At 38.2% G+C, this 27,279-nt stretch overlaps 1 protein-coding gene across 16 annotated transcripts in view; it reads left to right on the top strand.

The window, feature by feature from the left end:
* Positions 1-27,279, top strand: part of ROBO2 (roundabout guidance receptor 2) — a 905,955-nt gene that overhangs the window by 745,471 nt on the left and 133,205 nt on the right. For all 16 annotated transcript variants that reach the window (XM_069870289.1, XM_069870339.1, XM_069870284.1 and 13 more), the window contains exons 3-5: positions 10,268-10,425; positions 12,403-12,523; positions 21,434-21,572. In XM_069870289.1, the coding sequence (XP_069726390.1) occupies positions 10,268-10,425; positions 12,403-12,523; positions 21,434-21,572 (418 nt within the window). The remainder of the gene's footprint in view (positions 1-10,267; positions 10,426-12,402; positions 12,524-21,433; positions 21,573-27,279) is intronic.

The following is a 27,279-nucleotide window of genomic DNA, read 5'->3' as shown; positions in this document are numbered from 1 at the left end:
ACATATGGAATTATTCAGAAAAGGAGGAGCAGAGCTACAGAGGTCCTCCTCAAGGGAGAGTTTAATTCAATTTGCCTTAATTGAGGCTGCACAAGCAAACTAGAGAGTGTTTCCAGTTCTCCTGGTTCAGAGAAATCCCACAGCATGCACTGGTTATATGAGCTATTCTATGTTATCTATTCCATATTCTAAATATAGGGAAGTATAATGCATAGTTTAACAGTAAATTTTCCTTGGTGGAAAATCTCATAGTCCTATTCTCTCCTGGCCACTTATTTGCTCTGCTTATAATAGCTTGTCATTCTCTCAGTTCCTTATGGATCCAGGCTGTGAACTGGGCCAGTGGAGTGATCTGAGTTAAAAATCCTCCAATCTGGATATTTTAGATTTTTTTTCTCTAACTGGCCTGGAAGAAAATGTTTATACTATTTGGCCTAAAATCCATCCCAGGTGAATACTGTGGCAGGCTAAAAATTCCCTCCATCCTTTCCTATCTAGTCTTAATAATCTAATCTGCCTATTCCAATATTATACTATGTCTATCATATGGTGCTTTGTCTTGTCAGTATAGCCTCTTGTTTTCTAATGCAATTGAAGAATGACAGTAACTATATAAATGTACACAAATTAAATCTTTTGTGGGAGTTACAGGCACTATGTCTAGTTAAACTCCACGCTAAGGAGGAGTGAAAAGAATGACTTAAGTGTGCCAGGAGGTTCCTGTTTAAAATAATACCTATTTCAGTATTTAGTTATTGAATGTGCCTAGGCTGGAATAGATTCTTGTTTATACTAATAGTTAATGTACAAAAAGTCAGAGGAAGAGGAAAAATTGTAGAAATGATTTTGTGTTCTAATTGTGAGATTAACAGAGGTCTTTGAGACATTTAAGAGGAATGTGAGCCCTTTGTCTGAAGGACTGGTCCAGCTGTTGAGTAATACATCCGTTAATGGCTGTTCTATAGCCACATCTCCGTTCTTCTCCATAGTCTGGGGTAAACAATGATTTGAGTTACATTATTTGCCAGTTTTCTTTTATCTGAAAGCCATCAGCACATGTGTAGTTACCCTGTTTTTCTCTTGTACTGAATTACCAGAGGAATATTCAGCAACAAGGCTTTAGAAGGATGTGTGGCATGTGGAGGATTTATTTTTCTCTTGTAGTTTTATTGCGCTGTTCATTTTTCTATTGTGAAAAATTTGTTGTAGATGTTATAGCACTTTGGGAAAGCAGTATTAGTTAGGAAAACAGATTGTTTCACCTTTGCTATTCAAAATATTATGCTACTGCATTTTCAACAGTATATTTGGAAGCTGGTGTAACCATTCAGCTGAAGGTCATTTTGAGTTGCAGGCACAGCATTGTGTGACTAGAGGATGAAGCTGGACAACCAGGTTCTGATCTTCCCCTGGGTGCTGAAGCTCCCTTTTCATAACTGTTGCTTTAGGCTATTACGGTTGGTCTTTGCTCCTGTTTCTTTAATTTTTTTCTTTCCTCTTGCACAATGTAGTGAATAATAATAAGAGCAATGTGAACTCTTACATTCTTCTTCTCTTTTGAAAATAACAGGGAGTATATTTAACATTTTTAGAAATAGTTCCTTATACTATTTGAGCAGATCAAAACTGCAGAAGATTTCCAGCAAATTATGCTGTTCTTTTCTTTGTTTTGCATAAAATCACAATCTTTCTCTTCCATGTTTAGAGCATAAAAATTTCACAACATTCCTTTTCCCTGTTTAGAACATAAAAAACTTCTGTTTTATCTAGTTCTTTGATAGCATGTTGACAGAGCCCAAACTACTCTCTCCTAAGAGCATTTAATACAAAGTCTACCTATCACACTGCTCCTTCATCTCTTTAGAGCTCCAGAAACTTAAATTCATTTTGCAGAATGATATGCTGATAAGTGACAGATAAATAATTTTGTATTGTTCAAAATAATCCAGAAAAAAATATCATCTGACATTTTTGGTCAATTGTTAAATCTGAAAAGAGCCTTTCAGGAAGGAAGAACTCACTGATAAAACATTGGAGGAAAAAAAGTATTCTTTCTATCCTTAGAGTAAGTGGAGTTGGAGTCTTAATGAATAATGTCTTTGGAACATGTATTGTTGCTTTTTATTGTAGAGTATTAAAGTAATACTGAATTATAATAATATGCAAACATAAATGATAGAGGAGTTTTGAGGGGTGAGATTTTGCTGTAAATTCTTGGAGAGGGAATGCCAAATATGACTAGAGCAGTGAGGACACATACTGATGACATATTGCCTTTCACTGTCCCACTCCCTGTGGGGAAGTTCTTCCTTCACACAGCTCTTATTCTCCACTAGCCTCAAATGTTTCAGTTGCATGCCATGCAAACACATTTTATACATTTCCAGTTTCCACTCTCGATTAACTGGGATGAATTCTAGAAACGAAAACATTTGAGTCCTTCAGAAGGTTAACAATTAAAGAAGCCACAGGTCCTGCAGGAAATGCCACTGTTGAGCCTGTATGCAATGTTGTGCACATTTATGGGACAGAAGACATGAAGCCAGCCAGGCTTATAGAGCAGATCTGTTTAAATGGCATCTGGCAGGCACCCCAGAATGGCCTATTGACATGAGGACAGTTTGCAGGATGGGAAGCAAGGTATTCAAGAAGCAGCAAATGGCTCCCACTGGTTCTGTGCACCAGCTGTGGATGCATCTCATACTCCATATCTGATGAAGTGTGGCTGCACAGTCCCCTTTAATGGAGTTATGAAAGCTTATTGAGAAATATGTGCCATGCTACGTCTGCTCAAATAGCTCCTTTTCAGTCCTAACTTCTGAAGGGAACAAGACAAAAGCTCTGACAAAAAAAAAATCCTGCTCACAAAAACTGAATAGATGATGTTTTAGCTTATAATTAACAGATAAACCTTGATAGGGACCAGGTTTAGGGGAGGAGGTTGTGGGATGGAAGGAAGAGAATTCCTGTGTTGGGCAACAGCCTATTTTGTTTGATGCTTTCCCTAATGTGGGTAAAGTACAGCAGTAATGTGGCAGTGACCCCCTGCCAAGATGGGAAAGCATCCCAGCTGTTGTGTATGTGTTGTGCATGTGTACACAAGAAGTTTATTAGAGGCCATTCACACTTCAGTGGAGCTCAGAGATTGCAGTCTCTATTATATTGGTTAAATGAACTGGATCACATTTTATATTTCTTGTACAAGAAATATTCATTCATTTGTATTTGTATGATACTCATCTGTTCTTATTCCTTTGTTTTACTGAGGGCACACGTATATTTAAGGTGTTTTGGCTGGGCCTGAACTGTAAGCCCAAGGCACTGAAGCAGCCAAAGTGGTTGCAGGAAAATCAACTTTATTCTAGAAACAGAAAAAGCACAATTGCTCAATGCTGTGTCAAACTAGGTGGTACTCATTAGGTTGAGCATAATGCTGCAGGAACTTGGCAGTGCTACTTTTGCACTCACAATGGTAAACCTGCATGCTATTATACTGTGGTTTCTGAACTAATTAAATCTGTATTTTCTGGGGAATCTGTGCTGTACTGTGTATGTACAATGCAGTTTCTGTATGCTCTTATGAAGCATTTGATGAAAAGCTCTCACCTGAATTTTGTTCATATCTCTCTTGACAGTGACATTTGGGTATTTTTGGATGCCATCACTTTTGGAAATTGGTTATATATTTCTAATTCCTTTAAGCTTGAGGTGTTTGGGGTTTCATGGAGGATGCTTTCTAGGGTTTTTTTGTTCGTCTGTTTTTTTTAAAATTTACTTATTAGAACCTAAGAATGGCTGCACTGCAATACTGTAAGAAAACAAAGGACTATCTTGTCCCTTCTGTACTTTTTTCCTGACGGGAACCTATAATGGATTCTAGAGGATTGCCTCTTTAACCAAACATGATCCTCCCAACTACATTGCTGGGAGAGAAGCATAGCTGCTGTGATTTGAAGTATTCTCTAGCGCTTTTGGAGAAATCAGTCCCATATTCTTGCTGAAAAGAAGACATTGTGGCATACAAGTGACTGTGAAAGTACACTACTTCAATTGTGATGTGGTATGTTTTGAATCAGTGCTCGGTTCCACATCTGATATTCACATTAGTTGTGACAAAATAAATTACTTGTCCATGATTTTCTGAATATGTAGTCCATTAAATGTGAAGCGCATGTAAAAGCAAATGTCAGACTTAAGTTTAAAGGACTATTAAATAACTATTCTAGTAAACTGCTAAGTGCCTGATGCCTTGTTAAATCTTAAGACTTAAGACAGACAATGCACATTTTTCAAAATTCATTGTGTGCAATTGTGGTAGCAGTTCTTCTAGAAAGTCTCTGAACTTTTAAGCAAGTAATAGGAATTTTAGTTTCAGTGAGATAAAAATCTTGGTAACGTGCCTCTTGTTAGCATTTGCAATCTGTGCAGTGCATTCATCAAGACTGATTATGCTTTAAGAATAAGAAAAAAGAAATCTGCTCTGTATCCTAGAGAAAATTTTTCAACATATTACGTTGTATGGCTTTAGATTTCTGAAATTACTTAAACATGGTCTTCAAGATATTTGCATTCATAAAGAATACTTGGTTATGCTTATTGCTTCCCTTTTCTTTTCTTGACTGTCAAAACACAGTGATGCTTTTGAAGATTTATGGCAGATGGATAATGAGATTGCTGACTGTTAACTGCAGCATTCAGAATTTGTTCGTGGAAGGAGGCGGGAGTTTAAAAAAGAGAGAAGGTTATTGGGGCTTTACAATGAATCATAGAATGGTTTGGGTTGGAAAGGACCTTAAAAATCATCTAGTTCCAACCCCCCTGCGATGGACACCTCCCACTATATCACTGTATCTCATCTACTTTCAACTGTAAGTGCTGAGTAGATTACTGAGTTAAGAAGCACACAAAATAGTGAGAAAAAAGGATGAAGCCAAAGAAAGTTGCTAAGTCTGCAAAGAAGATTTTCCTTCTTTTGTTTCTTGATGCAGGTATCTCCCTGCTGCTCTTGTCCTCACTTTGATTTCTAGGGACCCAACTAATCAAACATTGTCAAAGCTACTAGACTCTCTGAAAATACCCTAGCATCTCTGAAAATTAATCTTATCACCTCATTTTAAAGTCAGGTCTGAACATTTTGAGTCATGGTAAATTAGCTCACATTCATGTCTCGTAGGTAATGTCTGTATCAGGAGTTAGGTAAGGATGGAAAAAAGAACAGGAGGAAAAAAAATGTGTAGTCCCATAATAATTTTTTTTGGCAGCTTTTCCCCAGCCCTACACAAATAGAGGGAGCTCAGGAATTCCCCATCAGTCTACCCTAGAACTACTGCCTAGATTGTGATTTTTTAAAAACATTTTTCTTACAAACTATGACAGAGGCAGTTACTAAAACAAAGAGGTAGGGCAGCAGCACCCTCGAACAAAGTGTATTATTATTCTTCATGAGAAAGACTGTCTGTGACCCCTTGTTTTTTATCTGCCACCCCATTTCAGCAGGTAATGCCAGCTTACTCAGGGACCATTTCAGTAGATCATACACATTAGCCAAGTTCTAAAATAGCCCCCTGCATCATACGCTGCCTAAAGTATAATAATCCTTTAATCTGTCCACTGCATGACAGCGGGGCAGTTTTTTGACATAATAATTCATGTTGATTGTGTGTATCAGTATGTATCGGAGGAGAGAAACACCAAAGCAGGGGTGGAAAGATGAGGATTTAGGAAAATGCCTGTGAGGCAGTGCCTTGCATCCAGGGAGACCTACCTTCTTCTGGCAGGAGACCAACTTGCCACCAACATGTCTATGTAAAATATTTATTTGAGAATAATATTATCCTGACATAAGCTTAAAACAGAATAGGAGGGGGAAGATAAACTAGCAAGACGCAAGTTACAGATGCACATTAATATTTACTTGATACCTCTTTATACCCTCTGGTCAGCGTGACAGATGTAGCTGTGTTTTAAGATGTTATCATTCACTGAAAGAGGCAAAACAGATAGTCTTTCCCTCCCTCCCATTCCTGGTAATCTCAGATGTTCGCCGTGCATGTGGCGGGGAGGAGGTGTAGAGCTAAGCACTGGCAGGAGAAGAGTGCAATTATCCCAAAGCCTCCTGACGGGCATCCACTTCTTCCCCCTAGTTTAGCTGCCCTGACCACAGGCTGGGGGCTCATGGGATGTGGACCAGATTGAAAAAGTGGAAGCAGACAGATGGTTATTTGTAATCATCATGTAAATGTAAATCCTATAAAAATGTTATCTTTCTAAGGGCCTGAAAGCTGTTGTAGTGGAAAGCGGGATTAAGGCATGGATATCTAGCCTAGAATAGTTTTGACCCTGCCACCTCCCCTCCTACCCCATAAACGCTGTGGCTTTATCTCCATTTCCTTTACATAAATTGCTGGAGGAAATTAATTGTTTCCATGTAATTCCCTGAGTTTATGAGCATCAGTTTGACCATGGCCTGGATTTGCGCCTAAGCTGGCAGGTGCTGGTAAGCAGTTGCCTTGGTAGCAGGGGCTTCTTTTTTCTTCTTTTTCCCTCCCCCTGGCAGGTGCATGGCCTGCAAGTGTTTATCTCAGCACTGCTGTTGCTAGATGGGCTTGCTTTCCATCACTGTGCTAGCAAGTACCTGTAAATGGCTGTACAGGATTTTGCATGCCTTAAAGATCGACGTGACAGCTCAAAGACATATAACTTGTTTGAGCAGCATCAGCTTGTTCGAGCCACAAAGAGACTGATCAAACTTTAATTAACTTTTGTCCACAGCACTATTGTAGGGTATGTGTTCAATTTAACTGTCCTTTCCAGTTCTGTGCTCCCTTGGTGCTTTTCCAGACAGCAAGGCGTAGCTATCCAGAAGCTTTTGTGCTTCCAAGGCTTTGCCTCTCAAAATGTGAGGATGTTTGTGCAGCCATCAGGCTGGCAGAAGGGAGCAGCTCCCCAATATCACCATTACGGTTGTTGGGGCTGAGTAGCAGCCTCCAGGGTCTCTGGACCAGCTGCACTGACATCCCAGCATGGGCGGGTGGGTCAGGATGCCGGTGGTCTTTCTCTTTGGCATTCCTTGTCAAATGCAGGGTAACACTTATACAAGCACAAAGGGAGCTGTGTACTTTGCATTAAAGCTGTGTAAAGTGAAGAAACAACAGAAGATTAAGAAGAGGAGTTTGATGGCAATCATCTTTTACACTTGTGTTGAAGTTTTAAAACATTACAATTTGTACACTGCCCAGAGAGCCCTGAGGAGAGCTGGTTTCTCAAGTGAACAAAAGCTTCTTGCCAGTATGGGGAGAGGGTGATGCGCTCAGGCTTAGTAATAGTTATTTGGAAGTACCCAGCCACTGTGGATAATTGGCTGAGGAATACGCTTGCAGCTCTGAACCATTTTTCTGTTTTTACAGATGATTGTGACATTAAATATCGTGAATGTACTAAGCTGTGCTACAACATTTCCATTTACCATGCTAATGAGTGTGAACTCAACTTCTGGTTGAAACTCCTTTCCTCTGTGTCCTTCTGTACTGCTGGAGTGGGACAGCTGAGTTCACCAGCCAATGCTCTGGTCTCCTCCACACATGTTCTTTCTCTTCCCTGCTCTTTCTCTCTCTGGGTGATGTTTGGATGTGCTGGGATGGCTGTGCTGATCATATTAATGTCTGTGCTTTGTATCATCATTATTATATTGCATTGAAGCACTGAATCACAGAAATGGCCACCCGTGTCCTCTGCCTTTCACCTTGTTTTTCTCTCCACTTTTATTCCTACCTTTTTTCTTCCTTTACCTGGCTTTTTTTGTTTTCAATCTCCCTAAACTTATAGTGTTTCCTCTCTTCCCATCTGACTTGTTTTCTGTCTTTAATTTGTATTCCACACATTTTTCTCTTATCTTTGTCTTTCTGTCCCTGCTTTATTTTTTCCCTGTTTCTTTTTTGTTTTTTTTTTTTTTTCCAAAACAAATAATGCTTTAGGTGGAAATAAGTATATCTATTCAACATTCAGTATGCACTGAAGTGCAGAGCAAGATTAAGTAAACCCTGTAGCATTAATTCTGTCTTCCATTCAAGCAAGATTTGCAGTAAGACTTGGGTAAAAGAATGTGATAAAATCAAATCACCTCTTAGCCTCATATTCTGAGGCTGATTGGAACCTTACACAGTTGTTGGGATGATTCAGAGAAAGTTAATGTAATTTGCTGTGTATCACCCTAAGAACTGTATTTGTCAGTCTTGTATAGCACTGTAAAATGTTCAAGGGAAACGCTTTCCTTAATATTGCTGCAGGGAGTTTGGAGTCAGGACTATAAAGTCATCATATTATAGGATCTGCTGATTTTCTGGGGATTTTCCATGAATGAATTAGCACTGAACTTCTGTAATTTTATGAGAAATCATGTGAAAAAAAAATTAATATTTTGTGTGTAATAATAAAACAAAAAGTTTATGTTTATCCATTTGCCAGTTACATGAAAGAAGGCGTAGAAGTACGTTTTCTTTCAGTGTGTTACAGCGATGACAGAGATAATGAAGATGTTTCCTGGAATGGATGATTTTGTAAGATTTTTCTTCTGATTTATTCATTCCCTGAAACTGCTGTGGTGTTAGCTTTCTGGGCTTTCCAAAATGTTATAATGCCAAATATTCAGAAGTTCATGATCTTCAGTTTACTGTTTCTGTGCTGTGCTTTACATAAGTTATTGTTTCTTACATTTGATCTTGAAACTCTAAAAATTCTATTTCTGTTAATTTGATTATTGCAAATCAAAAGTTAGCGATTTTTATTAATGAGAAATATTTTGGGGTTGAGTCTGTTGTTAAAAATGTAAGTTGGAAAAAATGTATGAAATGGGTGTGTCACCTAAGAGGACTAGAGATTCTTGCCAGAGCTGGATATGTTGCCATCTGCACCCTGTCACTTTCATTTTAAGCTTCAAGAGCAAGACCTAAATAATCACTCTTTTTTTGTGTGTGTTAGAAAAGGAATTAACTTCCAATTAATTCTCTCCTTCCTCTGGGATCTACCTGGATATCCCAAAATGGGGAACAATAAAAGTTGTCTCATATATCATTTTGACTGCCACAAATATGTAGCCCACTCACCTCAACTCATTCACCTCATATTTTCCTCTGGCTTATTACAGACCAGAAAAATATTCAGTTCCAAATGTTAAAATTGGGTACATTTTATTAACATTGAAAGCAGTAAATTATCTCTGCTTATGAAATGAGACTGAACAGTTTCTGCTGAACTCTTCCTGACTTGCCCCTTCACTAGGATACAGTGTTTTCTAATTTCTCAGAGGGCCCTGCTTCCATTAAGGGCAAGAACTGTTTTAAAGCTGTAATGAAAGCCATACGTAGCTGAAATTCAAGGAAGGGAAATGCCCTAAATTCTATTTCAGTAGCTCATCTAGAGCTATTTTCAGTTTTATGTTTATAAGAATGTCAATTAACCTAGAGACTAGGACATGCATGGAAGAATAACGATGAAGTGGATATCATTTTAACACACTGAAGCCAGCTAGTTGGACCTAATCCTTCTTTATAGAAGCTTAATTTACATAAGAAGCTAGCCTGCGTTGGCTAATTCAGTTCTCAAACAGCTTCGTGATTTAAATGTTCTTTCCTTTCAATGTCATGGGACAGCATGGGTCAAAGTTAGAGAAATACTAAAACTAAAAAATAAAAGGAAGAAATAAATATGCTGGAAGCACTCTACCATTATCTTGATTTCTCCAACATGTTTCGGAACTGGTAATCGCTTCAATGTGTATTTGGTGATAATGATAAAAATAGCAAATAATAACAATACCCTTAATCAAAGTGTAACACTGCCATTTGATATTGTGTCACTTCTTTACCCAGCTTATGCTGAAGTTGGAGATACAGGCAAGCCAGATATTCAGCATTGTTTTCGGTAATGAAAAGAACTCGACATCAGACCTGCAATGCTACTTGCCAGGGTTCAAAAGACTAATGGGTGCTGAAGATATTTCTAGTTTAAATATGTAACAGCATTCTTATCTGGAAAAAAAAAATGAAAAAATAAAACATGTATGTGAAATCTGCCTCCATTGGACAAAAGGTCACACCTTACTAATTTCTTTTATGAGACCTTTTATAGTAAATATAAGCTGCAAAGTTATCATCTAATAATGCTTGAGAGTTTTGTTTGTTCATTTAGTATTATACATATTTTTTTCCCCACTTACAATGTCATCATTTCAACTATTTTTTTTTCTTCTTTTCCTCATCTATTGCTTTAGTGCTACGTGATGACTTCCGCCAAAACCCTACAGATGTTGTGGTGGCAGCTGGAGAGCCTGCCATACTGGAGTGCCAGCCACCTCGTGGACACCCTGAGCCTACCATCTACTGGAAGAAAGATAAAGTCCGTATTGATGACAAGGAAGAGCGGATCAGTGTGAGTACAACTCAGGAGATCATTAGTAGAGACAAGGTCTGCACTGAAGCTCTGCAACTGACTGCAGCAGAACTTTACAACTTTGCTGTAAAGACATATCGTTACTCTTGGCAGTTTGCTTCTCTGAGCTTTCCCAAAAGGGGAGGAGGTGCTGTGGGTCTCCAATTTGAACTTCTTGAGGCTTAATTTGTGTAACCAGCATAACAGAGGTCCACTAGAGCTGCAGATGTGGTCATGTAAGCTGCTTAATTAGCTAGGGGACTCAGTGGACGTCTTTGACTGATTTAGTTGTACCTTTTCTAGATCTCAGTTCACTAAAATGACATCTCAGTTCAGTGAAATAAGGATATCTGAATTTATATCAGGAGGTGTTTTAAAGATAAATTCAGTCAGTCATATCTATGAGGTATATAAATACTCCATTATCGTTGGTGATGATGTATTTAGTATAGTAATTGCCATGCATGTTCTAAAATGAAGGCTCAAGATATACTCAAAGCTGTGGGCCCCTCACCACAAGAAGGATATTGAGGCTTTGGAGCGTGTCCAGAGAAGCTGGTGAAGAGGCTGGAGAACAAGTCTTACGAGGAGCAGCGGAGGGAGCTGGGGTTGTTTAGTCTGGAGAAGAGGAGGCTGAGGGAGGACCTTATTGCTCTCTACAACTACTCTACCTGAAAGGAGGTTGTAGAGAGGAAGGAGCTGGCCTCTTCTCCCAAGTGACATGGGACGGGATAAGGAGGAATGGCCTCAAGCTCCTTGTTCAGGCTGGACATCAGAAAAAAAAATTTTCACAGAAAGGGTGATTGGGCATTGGAACAGGCTGCCCAGGAAGGTGGTTGAGTCACCATCTCTGGAGGTGTTTAAAAGACAGGTGGATGAGGTGCTGAGGGGCATGGTTTAGTGGCTGATTGGAATAGTTGTACTTGATGATCCTGGATGTCTTTTCTAACCTAGTGATACTGTGATTCTGTGAAATATCTAACTTATCATGTGATTAGAAATTCTGTCACGGTACTTGCAAGCAAAAGGGATAAATTTAGAGTGCAGGGACATATTTCATTCATAATTTTTAAATGCATAGCTTTTCATTACTAATATTCATCCACTAAAATTTTATGTTGTGTGTAATGGTATGTAGCTCATTCAGTGCTGACCTTATTCAATATAGAAGTACTATCAGGAACCTTGTTTTTGGCTTTGGATGCCTAAGGAGGTAGTTCAAGCTAAACAATGTAAGTAATTGTTATTTGTGGGCTGAGCTCTTTCTGCTAGAGTCTACTCAAGAGGAAGGAAGAGTTATCATTCACTGCCTCTCAAGTTTCTTTGGCCATGTTACTAACTTATTCTGAAGCATTCAATTGTCTAACTTTTGAAACTGTGACTTCACAAGCTGCAAATTACTTACTTTATTTCTTTCAACTACCCTGCTCTTTCACTCTATAACCATCCTTTGTAGTCAGGAAAATGTTAAGTCTTTTGGGAGTCAGGTGAATTCTCAGTTTGGGCTGGATTCAGCCTTTTTGCAGTAAGGAAAAGAGAAAATCTGTCTTAATCAGTGAACATGGAAACTATTCAGACACCAGTAAAATAAAATGCACTGAATAGAACTAAGTAACATTGTCTTTTTCTTGTGGGAAATGTCAAGACTGCTTTACATACATATCATCATGCAAGAAATACAAGCACTCTCCTTTGCCAAAGAAGCAGCAAGAAATGTAAACTTTGAAATGTAAAGCATGTAATGAAAAACTAAAAAGCACCTGAAATGCAGTTAAAATGAAACAGTAGGATAAAATGTGTTCTAGAAGAGCTTAAATATATTTAAGTATATAGGATTATAACTTTTAAACTATACATATATTTACAAACAAAACTTTTAAATGTCTTATTTGTGGAACACACTGCCTTAAAAGATAGATTTTTTCTGATATCTTTTTTTAATCTGAAGTTGAAAATCTATTCTTTGTTTTGAAACAGATACGTGGTGGGAAGCTGATGATCTCCAATACAAGAAAAAGTGATGCTGGCATGTACACTTGTGTTGGAACAAACATGGTGGGAGAGCGAGACAGTGATCCGGCAGAACTGACTGTCTTTGGTAAGGCGATTCACGCTTTTGTTTCCTTTTCACTACAAATGTCATGGGCTGAATTGACCTCAGTGCTTAATCAAAATATGAGACAAAATAAGGTTAAGAAAACACAGTAGTAGTGCTTAAGCTGCATTTCACAGTTTCTGAAGACCAGGTTTCAAAGGCTGAAATTTATAATGATGAAGCTGTGATGGCCCAACATTTTCCTTTTAAGCACGTAGTTTCACTATAATTGGAGGTGCTTAGTGATATGCATACATTTAGAGACCGTAATGTAGGACATAATGATGTCTTTCACAAAATTGCCAAATGTAATGAACCCACTTGGAATACAGTTGACAATGCCTGTTTAAAAGTTTTGGAGCAGTATTGCCTATTTAAATAATTCCTTCTTTCTTGGGACTGTGAAATCAAATCTTTGTAGGAGGGCACTGAAGAGCTCAATTGATCAGTAAAAAGTCATTGGAGAAATCTTGAGATCAGCTTTTTGAATATGTAGAGATAATTTAGTTGTTTGTTATTTAGAGGGTGTGAAACAGCCTTTCATCCTGTAACCCAAGGCATCATTTACGTTTTTGCTGTTGCCAAATGAATCAAAACAGGACAGTTTTCCTGTGTAAAAGAGCTTGCAGACCTGATGGGCAAGGCAAGAAGGTTTTAGGATCATTTGCCCTGTGGTTAGGGCCTAGAACAAGAATAGAGTAATACTGAAACCAGAGCTGGATCCATTCTGCTAACAAGAAGCAAAGCCACAAAATCCTTCTGTGATATGTCCTGCATCATGACATTTCTATTTACCATTAGCTGTGGTTTTGTAGGAACTAGTCAAGAAGTCTAGAACAAATAAAAGAAAATCAATAAGGAAAAAAGAATCCTCACTGCTAAAGTAAATGATTATATACTTAAATAGGAGGAAGAGGAGTTGTGTTAATGTTCCTTCCTGCTACACGTTTTTGATGTCCTTGATGCAATATTGAAATTGCAGCATAGACTGCTTGTAATTCTAGTAAGACTTTTCACAGGAGTCCTAATGTCCATTCTGAGGATGTTACTGATTTTTTCACCTTCTGCCTAATATGGTGCACTGGAAAACTCAGTCACGCATATTGCCATCTTTGTCTAAATGTATGTGCGACTCAATGTTTGTCCACTTTTAAAAACATATCATGAAATTCACAAAAGGCATAGAAAAGTTTCTGCTAGACAAGACTCATAAGTGACTGAGGATTTGTTGCTTCCAGCATTAAAAGACTGTAAAAGCTTCTACTCCACTTAGTTAGTTGTGGGTTCATGGAAGCATATGACTTAAAGAAAAAACTAGTATACCTTGCAAAAAAAATCCACAGAAAGGATCTCTAGCAATTTCTTATGTCATTTGCAGAAAATCTGTTGAAGTTATGTCTTTATACAGATGTAAAAGACTTATGTCATATCTACTTCATCACTTTAAGTACTGATAATCTCTGGTAATACTCCCTGTGGAGAGCAAGCAGATTGCAGTCCTAAACTACAAAGCCTAAGAAATCCTTAAGAAAATAATTTGTTAAAAAACATTGAACTGTAGGAATAAAAACTGAAATATGCATGTAATTTCATATCCTGCAGAGGTACAAAAAAATGTTAGGTTTGTCTTGATATGTAAAATATTACATAGCCAATTACAGTATTCTGAATTTTTTATAGGATTTAATCATAGCAATCAACTCAGAAAATACAATCCATACAAGTCTATTTTGTGAAAACTGAACAAAGTCAGCCATAAATAAAATTAGATATTTTAGTTCTTTGTAATTGTGTTAAACTACCCAAAGAAAAATGTATTTAAACTTCCTTTCCTATCTAGGTATCTTCCCATCTAAATATCTTCATCTATCTAGGTATTTCCTTCCTGTCTTCCTTTGTACTGTACAAAAATAGCAGGTGCTTAGGTTATGATCTGCTGTTTGACAAGATAATTTGACTCTCCTGTGATTATTTCCTGGCTGCTGCCTAGCCCTGAAGCGCTATGTCAGTGTACCAAGCTCACTGTGTAGATGTGTCCAAGTTAGTCCTGGTCCGCTCTGTACAAAAAGGAGGTGGCTTGGCTTTGCCTTCCACCAACAGAACAGATGTATTACATTCTTGGACTCCAAGCAGCATATGTGGTGGGTGGGTGCGTGCACAGTGCACTGGAGAGTATTATCCATGATGTTTCCAGGAAGCACTGTATCTACTGGGTAGTCCAATCAGTCTAAGCATACACAATAAATCAAATAAATCCAGCAACCCTGGGAAACATCAGATTGGCTGTGCGTGTTCAGATTGACTTCACTGAATACAGGCAAAACCATAGGCCATCTATTAAGTCCACAGCCTTCTTCTAATATCACTCATAAGTTTGAACATTGATAAGTTGGAACATGAGGAGAAAAATATGCTAAAAATACTATAATACTTCTATATTATTCATGTGTCCATCTTCAACTCTTCTGAACAAATTTGAAAATGGCGTTTATGATGAAAATGAAGATACCTTAGCTAAGAGATTTAGAGAATTTAATAAAGTGGCTGTCAGGCCTACAGCTGGTGCTGATTCTGGAGAGGAATGTGTATTAGCTGATTATTAATGTCTCTATTCCTTTTCCAAATAACAAACCCCAAAACCCTTTCCATAGCATGAAGGGGGTCTTGCTAAATGCACTAATCTGTAGGAAAGGATCTGTCACATACTAGTTCTCAAACCTTTCCATGAATCAGCCTCTTGCAACTTCTGGTTTGCAAGTTTTTCTGTAATACCTGAAGTTAATTTCTGCATGTGACTCGTGACAGATCTCTGGCTCCCTGTACAGTAAATTTAGCTTGAGGCATTGCCTCTGGAAAAACTGAGTCAGTGTGGTGGTAACTGATGGCCCGAGGGAAACAGCATGGAAGCCTAGCCTAAAAGATTTTACCTTTGCTGAGTTTAAGAAAAAATTAAATAAAATGGGCAGTAAGAACTTTGGAAAGAACTAGGAGGAGAAAATAAAAGTTTCCCATATGTAGAGTGTATCCACTTGGCTGGGTACCCATTCAATAACCTTTGCTGAGAGGCAGTTGTTGGTATTACATGTAGAACTTTCACAAAACAAGTAATTTTTCTTTTCAACTCTGTCTGCATAGGAAACCTTAGCATTTAACATTTAGACATTTGGCATGCTGTTAGTGCAGGTTGCATTTCTTTTGTTCTCAACTCATGATTCTTCTGCTAGCAGAAAACTGCCAAACTTTCACAATAAAATACCATAAAGCAAACTGATTATATAAGTAGTGTTTCCCAAAATTATTTTTATGTTTGGAATAGTGACCATTAGGCATTACATTTAGTTAGTCTTCTCTTTTAAGTACCACTGCTAGTCTATGAGACTCCAAGGTGTAATCTTGGAGTAAAGCAAGAAGACAGGGTCTGTCACAAAGTCTAAGTTGGCCTTTAAAGGAATTTAATAACTAATCCATTGATCCTTGCTCTCTCAATAAAAGCTAGCATGCTATTTTATTATTATGGATACACTGTTTTAAAAGCTGAATTCAAAAGTCTAAGTGATATAAATTAGACTGCTCTGTGCATGTTTAGGCTCATGGCCTTTGTCTGAACAGAATTAAAACAAGATGCAAAACAGAAACAGTTTGATTCCAATTTGCAAGAAAGCTTGGTTTGTAAATACGTAATATGGAGCCATAAATTAAATAAAGTATGAATTACTGTTTAAGTTGACCTTTTATCACTTTGTCACACTACTGCACTGTTCTCATGTAAGTTCTCAAATTGTCTTCAGTATTTCAGACTGATTTTTGTTCCTTTGGACTTAAAATGGTATGTTTGAAGAGTATGTACAAAGGTATATCTTGTATATTGATTCTGATCCTCAGTGAAATCAATGAAAGCCTTAATATATCAACTTCAATAGGCTGGCATCAAGCAGTGGAAAAAGATACGATACAGCATGAAGAAGTATTTGTGTTTGATGTTCTCTAGACTTTGTCAGGCTGAAAGAGATACCATAGTTTCAAAAAGAGTGTTCTATGATGATTTAATGTTAGAGGGAAAATTCCAAAACCCCCTTAATGAAGATGTTGTGCTCCAATTTACTTTCCTGAGCTCTGTCTCTGTGGAAGGCCTTATCAGAAAGTCTTGCCCATCGTGTATGGGAAATTAGTCCCAGAACCTTTCCCAGCCCCATGGAAAATCTACCAAAACCATGTATACATTCACAGTTAAAGAAAGAGAAATTGACAATGGATATTTTGTCTTTCAGAGTAAAGGTCGTCCTATTTTTCTTCAAATCTTTTTATTTCCGACTTGCAGTATACATGTGGCATCTTGCAAAGAGCCAGTTTGGCTTTGCAATATCCGCAGTCACTGACAAATTGTAGTGGGATAATGGTACTGCTCTGAAAAATGTTCTGATTTGGTCTCCAAGTCTGTATCTAATACTCAATAAAAACTGAAATTATTACAGTTGTAGATAGCTATAAATGAGATAGCTATAAAATGAGAAAGCCATTAATAATTGCTAAAAATCATTCTTCCTTATTTACTTGTGTCTTGTAACAGCGCTCCATGCCTTTACTGTATAAGCTCATTGCATCTTGGATACTGCATAGGGTGTAGAAGTTTGCAATGTCTCCACAAGTTCTTATTTCTCAAACGAAACATGGAAAAGTACTTAAAAAGAGGAAGTAGGAGAATGCCTTTAGATACAAAACAATCTACTTTTGTATTTTGATTTGTTTGGCCAACATAAGTAAATTTAGTGTGATACTAGTATCCTGTCTTCTTCTACATCTCCATTTTTGGCAGAGCTTTATTTTATCCATATCATGTTGCAGTTAATAAAATATCAACTCTATTGTCAGCATTCTGAAATGAACCATACTTACAATCGTCTAATGTTTCTTTTTTTCCCCCCTTATATCAGAACACTGAAGTGATAAAAGTTTTTATTTTTAAACTCTTTGTAATTAAATCCCTCCCCATAGCCTTTTAATTCATGTTTTAGTACTTCTTTCTAGAACACATAAACATTTTAAAGAAATGATGCCTTCTCTCCTGCAAAGAGAGGCAAGACAGTTCTAAATTATATTGAGCCTCTACGTTATAGGGACCATCAAATCCTTCACTATAACAGTTGCCTCAGCAGAGAAAAAATATTAAGGTAGTTAGGATTGTTTTAATTAGATTGAAGTCCCATAAATGGTTGTCTAACTTTTTGAGGAACAGAGAAAGTGCAATAATACATCTGAAGGTCATGCAAGTCTCTCTAATAGACTGTAATACTCAGACCAATTGTTAAATAGGGGAAAAAGTGAATTCTAGGTTTATCTTGTGTCAGCACCCAAAGTAAGGAAAGGATTTACCTTTGTTTCTGGTTGGGATCAGTTCTGTCACTTTTCTTACATCATATGCATCAAGTGCTGCAACATATTGTAGGTGTGTGTCCAGATTGCATTAATGCTTCCCTTTTATAACTGCAGACACATTTTTTTCTGAAACTATAAAGGTTATCCTAGTAATAACACAACTGGTTGACATGGCATATAACCATGATCTGTTTTATAGTTCTCTTCAAAGATTTTTGATACTCATCCGAGAGAGTCTGGGAATTTATTTTACTGAGTCTGAGTAATTTATTTAGTCAGTGAAAGATTATGAAATAGCTATATTAAAATTTTTAAATACATCTATTGTTTTAATTTGTTAGCTTTTCTTCTTTTTTCTCAAGAATGTGTTCTCAATGCTGTTGACAGAATAACAATGTTCAATTATACCACAAAGCTTTATTTATGGGCAAGTCATTTCAAAAGAAAAAAAAATACTTTTTCTCAAGTTTAGCTCTGAAATTAAATTTGACCTGGATGTGTGAAGAAAACTTCTTTATTTAGCATGCCTGGGCAGCCAGCGCTCTGTCTCCTGAGAGATTAATGTTGTAAGCAAGTTATGCAGGTGACTCAAATCCAGTTAATCTCACATAAAGAATGTTAATTGCATTGGCAATGGCATTCACTCTGATCACTTTATAGCTGTGTAATTAGCTAGTGGATGTATTCAAGGGGTTGTCTGAGTGATACAAATACAGGAAACAATATGAGAGAAACTTGTCCTTTTTTCATTCACACTGCAAAATGCAGAGATGATAAAAAAACGGAAATAGCAGTTATTGGTATCTGCTAACTTTTATCCTTGCTGATTGGAATCTGTACTTACATAGCTATTTATTTTTAGCAAATTCTTAACTGTTTTGGAAAATACACAGTTTGAGAAGCTGGTCTGAAACAAACATATACGTATACTGTTAAATTATTTTGATGTGAAATCAAGTGATTTACTTAATGACCTTTGGGCTATTTCCTGTATTGTCAGCTGGTTTCTCCTCAAAATGTTATAGGAATTTATATTCTCATCTCCTGTATAGAAGCACTTACTGCCAGAAGTAGTAATTTCAAAAATATGCATACATACATTTCCTGGCTGTTTACAGGCAGCTTTTATAAACATGGTGAAAAATATTTTTGCATGTGGGCCAAGACAACATACAGGCATGTGCAGAGATATTTAAATTCAATGTGGAATTCAATGAACCAGGTTCTACAAATCACTTCAAAGGATACTGATCTAAATATCTTGGCCTAGGATCATGTCTTGAAAAACAAATACCAAAATGTAGCATGTATTGAATATGAACTCAGAGCAGGGGTTGGTCTGAGCTCTTCCTAGTAGAGAAGTTACAAATAAAAACCTGTTGCAAGCTCACAGAAAGTTTCATTAAGGCATTGCCTTCTAGATCCACATATGGATCTGGAACGTAGATGGATTGTAGTTGAGTGGCACAGAGAAAAGAAGCTCCTCTTCAGGTGTCGTTTGAACACACAGTGGAGAAAAGTCAGTTTGCTATGAGGTATGAAGAGGAGGCATGGATGGTTGGAAGAGAGACTGGACTTGTGGACTTTCTGGGTTTCTGAACAGTAATATTCTAGGCTAGGAGGAGACAAATTGACTAAGGAAGCAGCCAGCATCTGGGGAGACCTGGCACAGCCAGTGGCTGGAACAGAGGGACTCAAGGCGCAGGCTGGCAAAGACACATAAATGAGGGTAGGAGTAAACCTTGCTGAAGACTGGGAAGGGACAGGAGATTATATGCACAGGAAGAAAAAATCTGATGGTAGTGAAGGTTATAAATGGCTGGTACAGAGACCTGAAAAGGAATAAAGGCTGAGATTTCAAGGTGCGCAGAGAGACTAGAGCTGAATTTGCTTGCCCAAATGCTCCTGGAACCTGGAAGTTCCGGGCAGGACTAGAAATAGGAGAAAAGCTGAGCTTTGAACACACAAAATTATTGCTAAATTTGAAAAAAAGAAAAAAAAAAGATACAATTTTATGTCTCAGGTTGAGTATCAAAATGCAGCAGGTATTTTTTACCTTGCTTTATTTGATCTCCATTGCACCTCAGAGAGGAGCTATGAGACTAAGTAAAAATAAGTGTATTGTTTATGAAGTATTAAGGTCGGTGTAATAGAGGTCATGCAGAAATTAATAATTCTGTCTCTGAACAGAAGTTTGAGTAATATGACAGGAGGCCACCAACTAAATTGTACAGCTAAAGCAAAATATTATACACCTGCTTATTAAATTAATATCAACAATCTGGAGATGTTTTGGGGGGAAATAGTATGTGTTCATATAATTGCAACCAGCCCCATAAGGCATAAACAGAAAGGGAGTGATTAAATGGCACAGAGGCGGCCTCAGTTCTGGTACTTCTGGCACTGAGGTGCTGCATGCTTGATTTTGCAGCCTTATTTATGTTCTTTTAATTTTTTTTATCATTATTATTGTTTGTTACTTGGATATGATAAACAGGGATAGCAAACAGATAAACCCAGCCCTGTAGTTATCAAGACTATCTGCCTGAGTCAGAGTCTGGTATTGCTTACATCTGCCTTAATTTTGAATGTTTTCTTCAGCGACATCATACCCTTCAACTTTCTGAGAATGAAATGAGAAACATAGTGTGTAAACAGTTCTAAATAAATCCCTGTCTTGAGTGGAAATACCGTTCCATATAAACACAGTCTTATAATGGTTTGATTCTAACTTAAATAATTTATGACAGTAAAAGTGTGATATGGCTAGGAGAGGACAGAACAAAATTTATGCAGTCCAAAAGCAACTTGGAATCTAACCCCTTCGACATCCTTTCAAATTAAATTAGCAGTATTTTCAGTTTGTACCACTATAAATGAGATGAGATTGTGGTTCTGCATTTGGATGTTAAGCAGGCCTTTACAACATTATGATGATTAATAATATTTGTAGCTGTGCAGGCTGACATAACAAGGGTAAACAGAACTTACTATTCAGTCCTTAATTTAGTTTCCCATGGTGAAGTTAGCAACGAGAATCAGAGAAGCTCTGACTTCTATATGATAGTCCACAATTGCCTACGATGCATAACACAGAATTTACATTTCCCTTGGAGGCATCAAGATATTGATTATTGCCAAAGGCAGGCTATCTCCATTGGCAGCTCATATATCACTAGAGCAGACAGGATTTTTTAGATCACAATCTGTGTATGCAGCCATGCAGACCCAAAACTTTTACATGGAAAGGCATGGCCTTGGAGGCTTCTCCACTGGCATGGCAGGAGGGCAGTCAGAACTAGCACAGGCTTCCTTCTCATGACTCTCAGCTCTCCTGTGAGGGCTGGATGCAACAGCTAACACCTCTCCTGCCTGTCAGTCATCTTCTGGGCTCTTTATGCACATCATCAGTTCCACTTGTCTGAATTTGTGGAGCTCAGCCTCCTTTCTTCGTTCTGTGTAAACAAAAAGATGCTGAAAAGTCAAAAGTGTTCGTTTCAACTCTCTGACTCACTAAAGAATTTTAATGTCTCTTTCAAGAACGGCCCACGTTTCTCAGGCGACCAATTAACCAAGTGGTGCTGGAGGAGGAGGCTGTGGATTTCCGGTGCCAGGTGCAAGGGGATCCCACACCAACAGTCCGGTGGAAGAAAGATGATGCAGATTTACCAAGAGGAAGGTGAGAGCAACATTCATGTTCGGCATACTGGCAAATTTCAATTATTGAGTAATACTTGAATAACTCCCTCCAACTCATCATTTGTTATTTGACATTATGGGCAAGATTTATTTCCCATATTTCTGGTCTTTAGCAATACAAATCCTGCTTCAGAGCCAGCTGAGCAGAGAAGCCCATTCTGGGTTGATTTGTCCAAGGTGATGGGTTCCTGTGGAAGGAAGAAAAGTGATGCATAGGTATTTTGAGCACATGGGTATTCGCTGAATTTGCTGGAGAAAAATGACGATGTTTTAGGAATGTACTAATGATAGTAGACTTCATAATAATACACTGATAATGAAAGAGGGAAAACTTGGCTGGAGGATTGCAGAACTTCTCTGTTGCCCTAGCAGGATGATTTAGAAGTGGAGTGCTGTGGTGGGCTTTTCTGGCTCCTTGGCTAATGTCTGTTAAATCTTGGATGGAAACCTTCCTCTTGAGGAAACAAACGAAGAAGCTAGCAGAAGTGGAAAACAGCTGGAATATGAAGCAGGCCACTTGTGTTCAAGAAAGATCCATTGAATCTGGAACAAATACAGGGAAAATTCCAGAGTTATCAAGGGATTAGAGTCTGCCTTATACAAGGGCATTGAAATAACTTGGCTTCTTTCAGCTAAGCAGAATAGAATTTGGTCCTCGCTTTCTGGAACTCTTTCTAGTTTTGGAGCTGAATCATTATTAGATTAAAAAATCTTGACACAGAAATAGGTCTGGGAACAGGAAAGAGAACCCAGGTGTCCATAACCCAGCCAATCGTTTTTGCCCTGTAAAGCCTGATTCATTCCTGCACAGTGCTTTTAAATTCAACAGGAGATATGAAAAGTGCCTTTCCCTCCCTCATCACAGCTGGCTGTTCTTTTCCATTAGTGTTGGTTCTTACTGGGATGTTGCTGGTGGAATTTGAAAAAAGGGAAAAAATCTAGATCTTCTTCAAATGAATTCCTTGAACACTGGACTTGACATAGGTTGGCTGCCAACGTTATTTCTGCTCCTCCAGTCATGATCTTAAAAAAAGGGCAGCTGCAATGGTGTTTGTGTCAGTGTATATTAAGTGCTCTGTGAGCAGACTGCTAATACAGGCCTAACTAAAACAAGTTAGACATTGCTTTCTGCTTTTTTTATCACAGCATGTCTTACATCTTCACCCCACCAAAGTGAAAAATGTGGTAAGACTGTTATCTAGCAGTCTTCATCCACTTGCTAAATATGATGCTTAACGTTGCATACGCTTTCATGTGTCAAAATTCCTTGGAGTCACACAGCACTTAGTCATGTTCACAACTTAGCGTAATATATTTTGTTTCTCAATTGCTAAATCTTAAACAAAATCTCAAAACTCGAGTTGGTGAATACATTTTTTTATTTTCCACATCCTCAGCTCTGCAAGATGTCTGATGTGAGCATGCAATTCTTTAGTTAAATGTATTAACATAGCAATACAAAATATAGAAAAAGCCTTTCTATATAAGTAGAGGTATGTTTATGTATACATAGAAATGCTACATTTTAAAATTAATTTCCTTGCAATTAAAAAAAGAGATTATATTGATCTTTTAAAAAATTATTGATAGATGTGTATGCATATAATAAATAAAACATTATTTTGACAAGCATAATTTTGGATAGCAGACTGAATTTTTCTCTATGCTTGCTACTTAGCTATGCATTGTAGAATGGTCCAGAGTAAATACACTGTGCTTCTGTGATATATTCTTCCTATTGTGCTCCTTGTTTTATATCACTTCTAGGTCATAGAAGTAGTAGATGATAAACCAACAGTGCATGTGATTCGGTTGCCCTTTTAGTAGGGTTTCTTTAATTATTATGTTCCTTCTTTTTCTTTTGTATCTTACTGTAAAAAACATAGTTATATGTGCTTTGAGGTAATTTTTTCTATTCTTTCATATTTCTAAAGAAGAATAAATGAAACAGGAAGCATAGGAAGAGTTTTTACTGGGCTTTTAACTAAAAGAAAAGAAGACTTGTCAGATACATCCTAATTATAATCAACTTCAGGCTCAGAAACTGCTCAATGTTTTGCAGTGATTTTACACTGCTGTTTAAGATTCCATTAACTGTGCTTTGGCATCTTAAAGAAGAAAGTGGGGGTATGTCTTCACTTTCATCTGCTTCCTAGAACATCACAGGCATGGGTGAAAAAGGGGCAAGCAGAGTCTTCATTGTCCAAAAAGTGGAGATTTTCGAACTATACTGCATTATGTTAATGAAGCAAGATAAACTTGGCAAATATAAAATAAAAGCTATTGTTTTTCCTATATTTTTTAATGAAAACAAAGAAATTTGTCCAGAAATAATCCAAATGAATGGATGGATGAGAGAATGGTAATATAGGAATTCTATAAATTAAGAAGAGAATTTCTAAGTGTTTCCTCCTTGATGAAATGGGAGGGCTTTTGTTTATTTTTTTGAGGGTATAACTGGAATTAGCTTTCAGCTTCTAAGTTTCTTTATTTTAAGCATTTTAACATCTACAGTGAAATATGAAGCCCTCAAGGAATTCCCTTTGTTACTGTATGTACTGAGCAGTTCTGTGCAGCTTTTTGTCTTACAGTTTTCAATATCAATTTCCTGATTCTACGCCTAACGATGTTCTTTGCACATCTGCCTGTTATTGTTTTTTCAACAATTTCCTTTCAGTTTCATCCTCAGATTATAAGACAGTTATACCAGGTACCTTCTTCAACAGTTACTGGAAATTTTTAAATATGTCTCTTGTCAGTTCAACTTTCAAAAGTGTCTTGTTCAGTGATAGCAAAGTAAGATAAACTTTATCTTTTTAAGCATTTTCTCCCACTATATATAATTTTCTCCCACTGAATACCAGAATCAGCGATACTAAACCCATAATCTTTTAGAAATCCTTCTCTATTTTCCCATCTTATTTCCTTTTAGCTTTTTTTGTGACATGTGAATGCAAAGAGGAAAGCAAAACCAGTAATTTCTAGTGACAAATATAAACAATATTGCTCTGCTGATTGGTGTGTTGAGTAATAACTGGAAAATAATTTTAAACTTTCACAGTTTTAATTATAAAGATCCCACATTAACTGCAACTTCTAAAGAAATTATTATGTTCGAAAATATGGTTAGAAGAAGTACTTGGCCATTTTGTTAGATTATCTATGTAATTACACTGAAATTTATGAATGATTGTTCTTTAAAACCGATAGCAGATGGACGTAAGTTTATTCTGAGGGTGCAAGGTTTCAGTTCAAATTTTAGCTGTATTCAGTCACTGATCTAAGACAACTATGATAGCCTCTATTTTGAATTTAAAAGCTCAAAATAGTTCTTACAGTGGAAGTTTTCAAAATGCCTAGGAAAAACAAGTCTCATTAGCAGTCAATGGCATTTACTTGTCCAACGTTGTGTAGACCTGATTTGAGATTTCACAGACTCTGTATTCAGAGGAGCATAGTCAGGGCACTAAATTTCAGGAAAGCAGACATCCAGCTCTTCAAGGAATTACTCAGTAGGATCCCCTGGGACATGATTCTCTGAGACAAGGGTGTGGAACAGAGTAGGAAAATATTCAAGGATGCTTTCCATAAAGTGCAAGAGCGTTCACTCCCCATATGTAGAAAATCAGGCAGGGAAGGGAAGAGACAGACGAGGCTGAGTCGAGACCTGCTGGTTAAACTAAAGAAGAAGAGGGAACAGCATAGGCAGTGCAAGCAGGGACAGGTAACCCAGGACATGTATAGGGATGCTGCCCAGTTGTGTAGGGATGAGATCAGGAAGGACAAGGTGCAGCTGGAGCTAAACTTGGCAAGGGAAGTAGACACTAATAAGAAAGGCTTCTACAAGTACATCAATCGAAAGAGGAAGGTCAAAGAGAATGTACCCCCACTGATGGTTGGGAATGGTGATCACTTATGAACAGACAAGGAGAAGGCTGAGGTACTTAACAACATTTTTTGCCTCAGCCTTCACCGATAACTACTCTCCTGAACCCTTCTGGGTCATGGGACAGCAAGATGGTGACCAGGGAGGTAAATGCCCTCCCACAGTACAGAAAGATCATGTTCATGACCACCTGAGGAACCTGAACATATATAAGTCTATGGGACTTGATGAGAGGCGTCCCAGAGTCCTGAGGGAATTGGCTGATGTGGTTGCCAAGCCGTTCTCCATGATATTTGAAAAGTCATGGCAATCAGGAGAAGTACTTGGTGACTGGAAGAAGGGCAACGTTGGTGCACATTTTTAAAAAAGGGCAGAAAAGATGACCCTGAGAACTACCAGCCTGTCAGCCTCACCTCTCTTCCTGGGAGGATCATGGAACAGATCCTCCTGGAAGCTATGCTAAAGCACATGGAGGACATGGAGGTGATTAATGGGAACCAGCACGGCTTCACCAGGGGCAAATCCTGTATGACCAACTTAGTGGCTTTCTATGATGGGATAACCACAGCAGTGGACATGGGAAAACCGATGGATGTGATCTATCTAGACTTCTGTAAAGCCTTTGACACAGTCCCCCGTAACATCCTCCTCTCTAAACTGGAGAGATGTGGATTTGATGGGTGGACGGTACAGTGGATAAGAAACTGGTTTGATGGTCATATTCAGAGAGTAGTGGTCAATGGCTCAAGTCCAGTTGCAGATCCGTGACAAGTAGTGTCCTTCAGGGGTCTGTACTGGGACCGGTGCTGTTTAATATCTTCATCAATGATATAGACAGTGAGATTGAGTGCACCTTCAGCAAGTTTGCAGATGACACCAAGCTGAATGGTGTAGTTGCCACACTGGAAGGATGTGATGTTATTCAGAGGGACCTGGACAGGCTGGAGAACTGGACCTGTGAGAACCTCATGAGGTTCAACAGGGCCAAGTGCAAGGTCCTGCACCTGGGTTGGGGCAATCTCTGTTTTCTGTACACGGTGGGGGATGATGTGATTGAGAGCAGCCCTGCAGAGAAAGACTTGGGAGTGCTGGTCGATGAGAAGCTCAACATGAGCCAGCAATTTGCATTCACGGGCCAGAAGGCCAAACATATCCTGGGCTGCATCAAAAGAAGCATAGCCAGCAGGTCAAGGGAAGTGATTCCATCCCTTTATTCCTCTCTTGTAAGACCTCATCGGGAGTACTGTGTCCAGTTCTGGAATCCTCAGCATAAGAAGGATATGGAGCTGTTGGAACAGGTCCAGAGGAGGGCTACAAAGATGATCCAAGGACTTGAACACCTTCCATATGAGGACAGGCTGAGAGAGTTGGTCTTGTTCAGCCTGGAGAAGAGAAGGCTCCACGGAGATCTTATATCGACCTTCCAGTACCTGAAAGGAGCCTACAAGAAAGCTGGAGAGGGACTATTCATAAAGGCTTGTGGTGATAGAACAATGGGGGATGGATATAAACTGGAGAAGGGCAGATTTAGACTAGGCATTAGGAAGAATTTCTTCACCACGAGAGTGGTGAGACGCTAGCACAGGTTGCCAAAGGAAGTTGTGGCTGCCCCATCCCTGGAGGTGTTTAAGGCCAGGTTGGATGGGGCCTTGGGTAACCTGATCTAGTGGGATGTCCCTGCCCATGGCAGAGGGGTTGGAACTAGATGAACTTCAAGGTCCCTACCAACCCAAACTATTCTATGATTATATGATTCATCAGGGAGGTTTTCTGTGTATGCCTTGGCAGAAATTAAGAAAGT

The sequence above is a fragment of the Phaenicophaeus curvirostris genome, chromosome 1 (assembly GCF_032191515.1).
Source record: "Phaenicophaeus curvirostris isolate KB17595 chromosome 1, BPBGC_Pcur_1.0, whole genome shotgun sequence".
Taxonomy (NCBI): Eukaryota; Metazoa; Chordata; class Aves; order Cuculiformes; family Cuculidae; genus Phaenicophaeus; species Phaenicophaeus curvirostris.
This window is presented reverse-complemented; position numbering and strand designations above follow the sequence as displayed.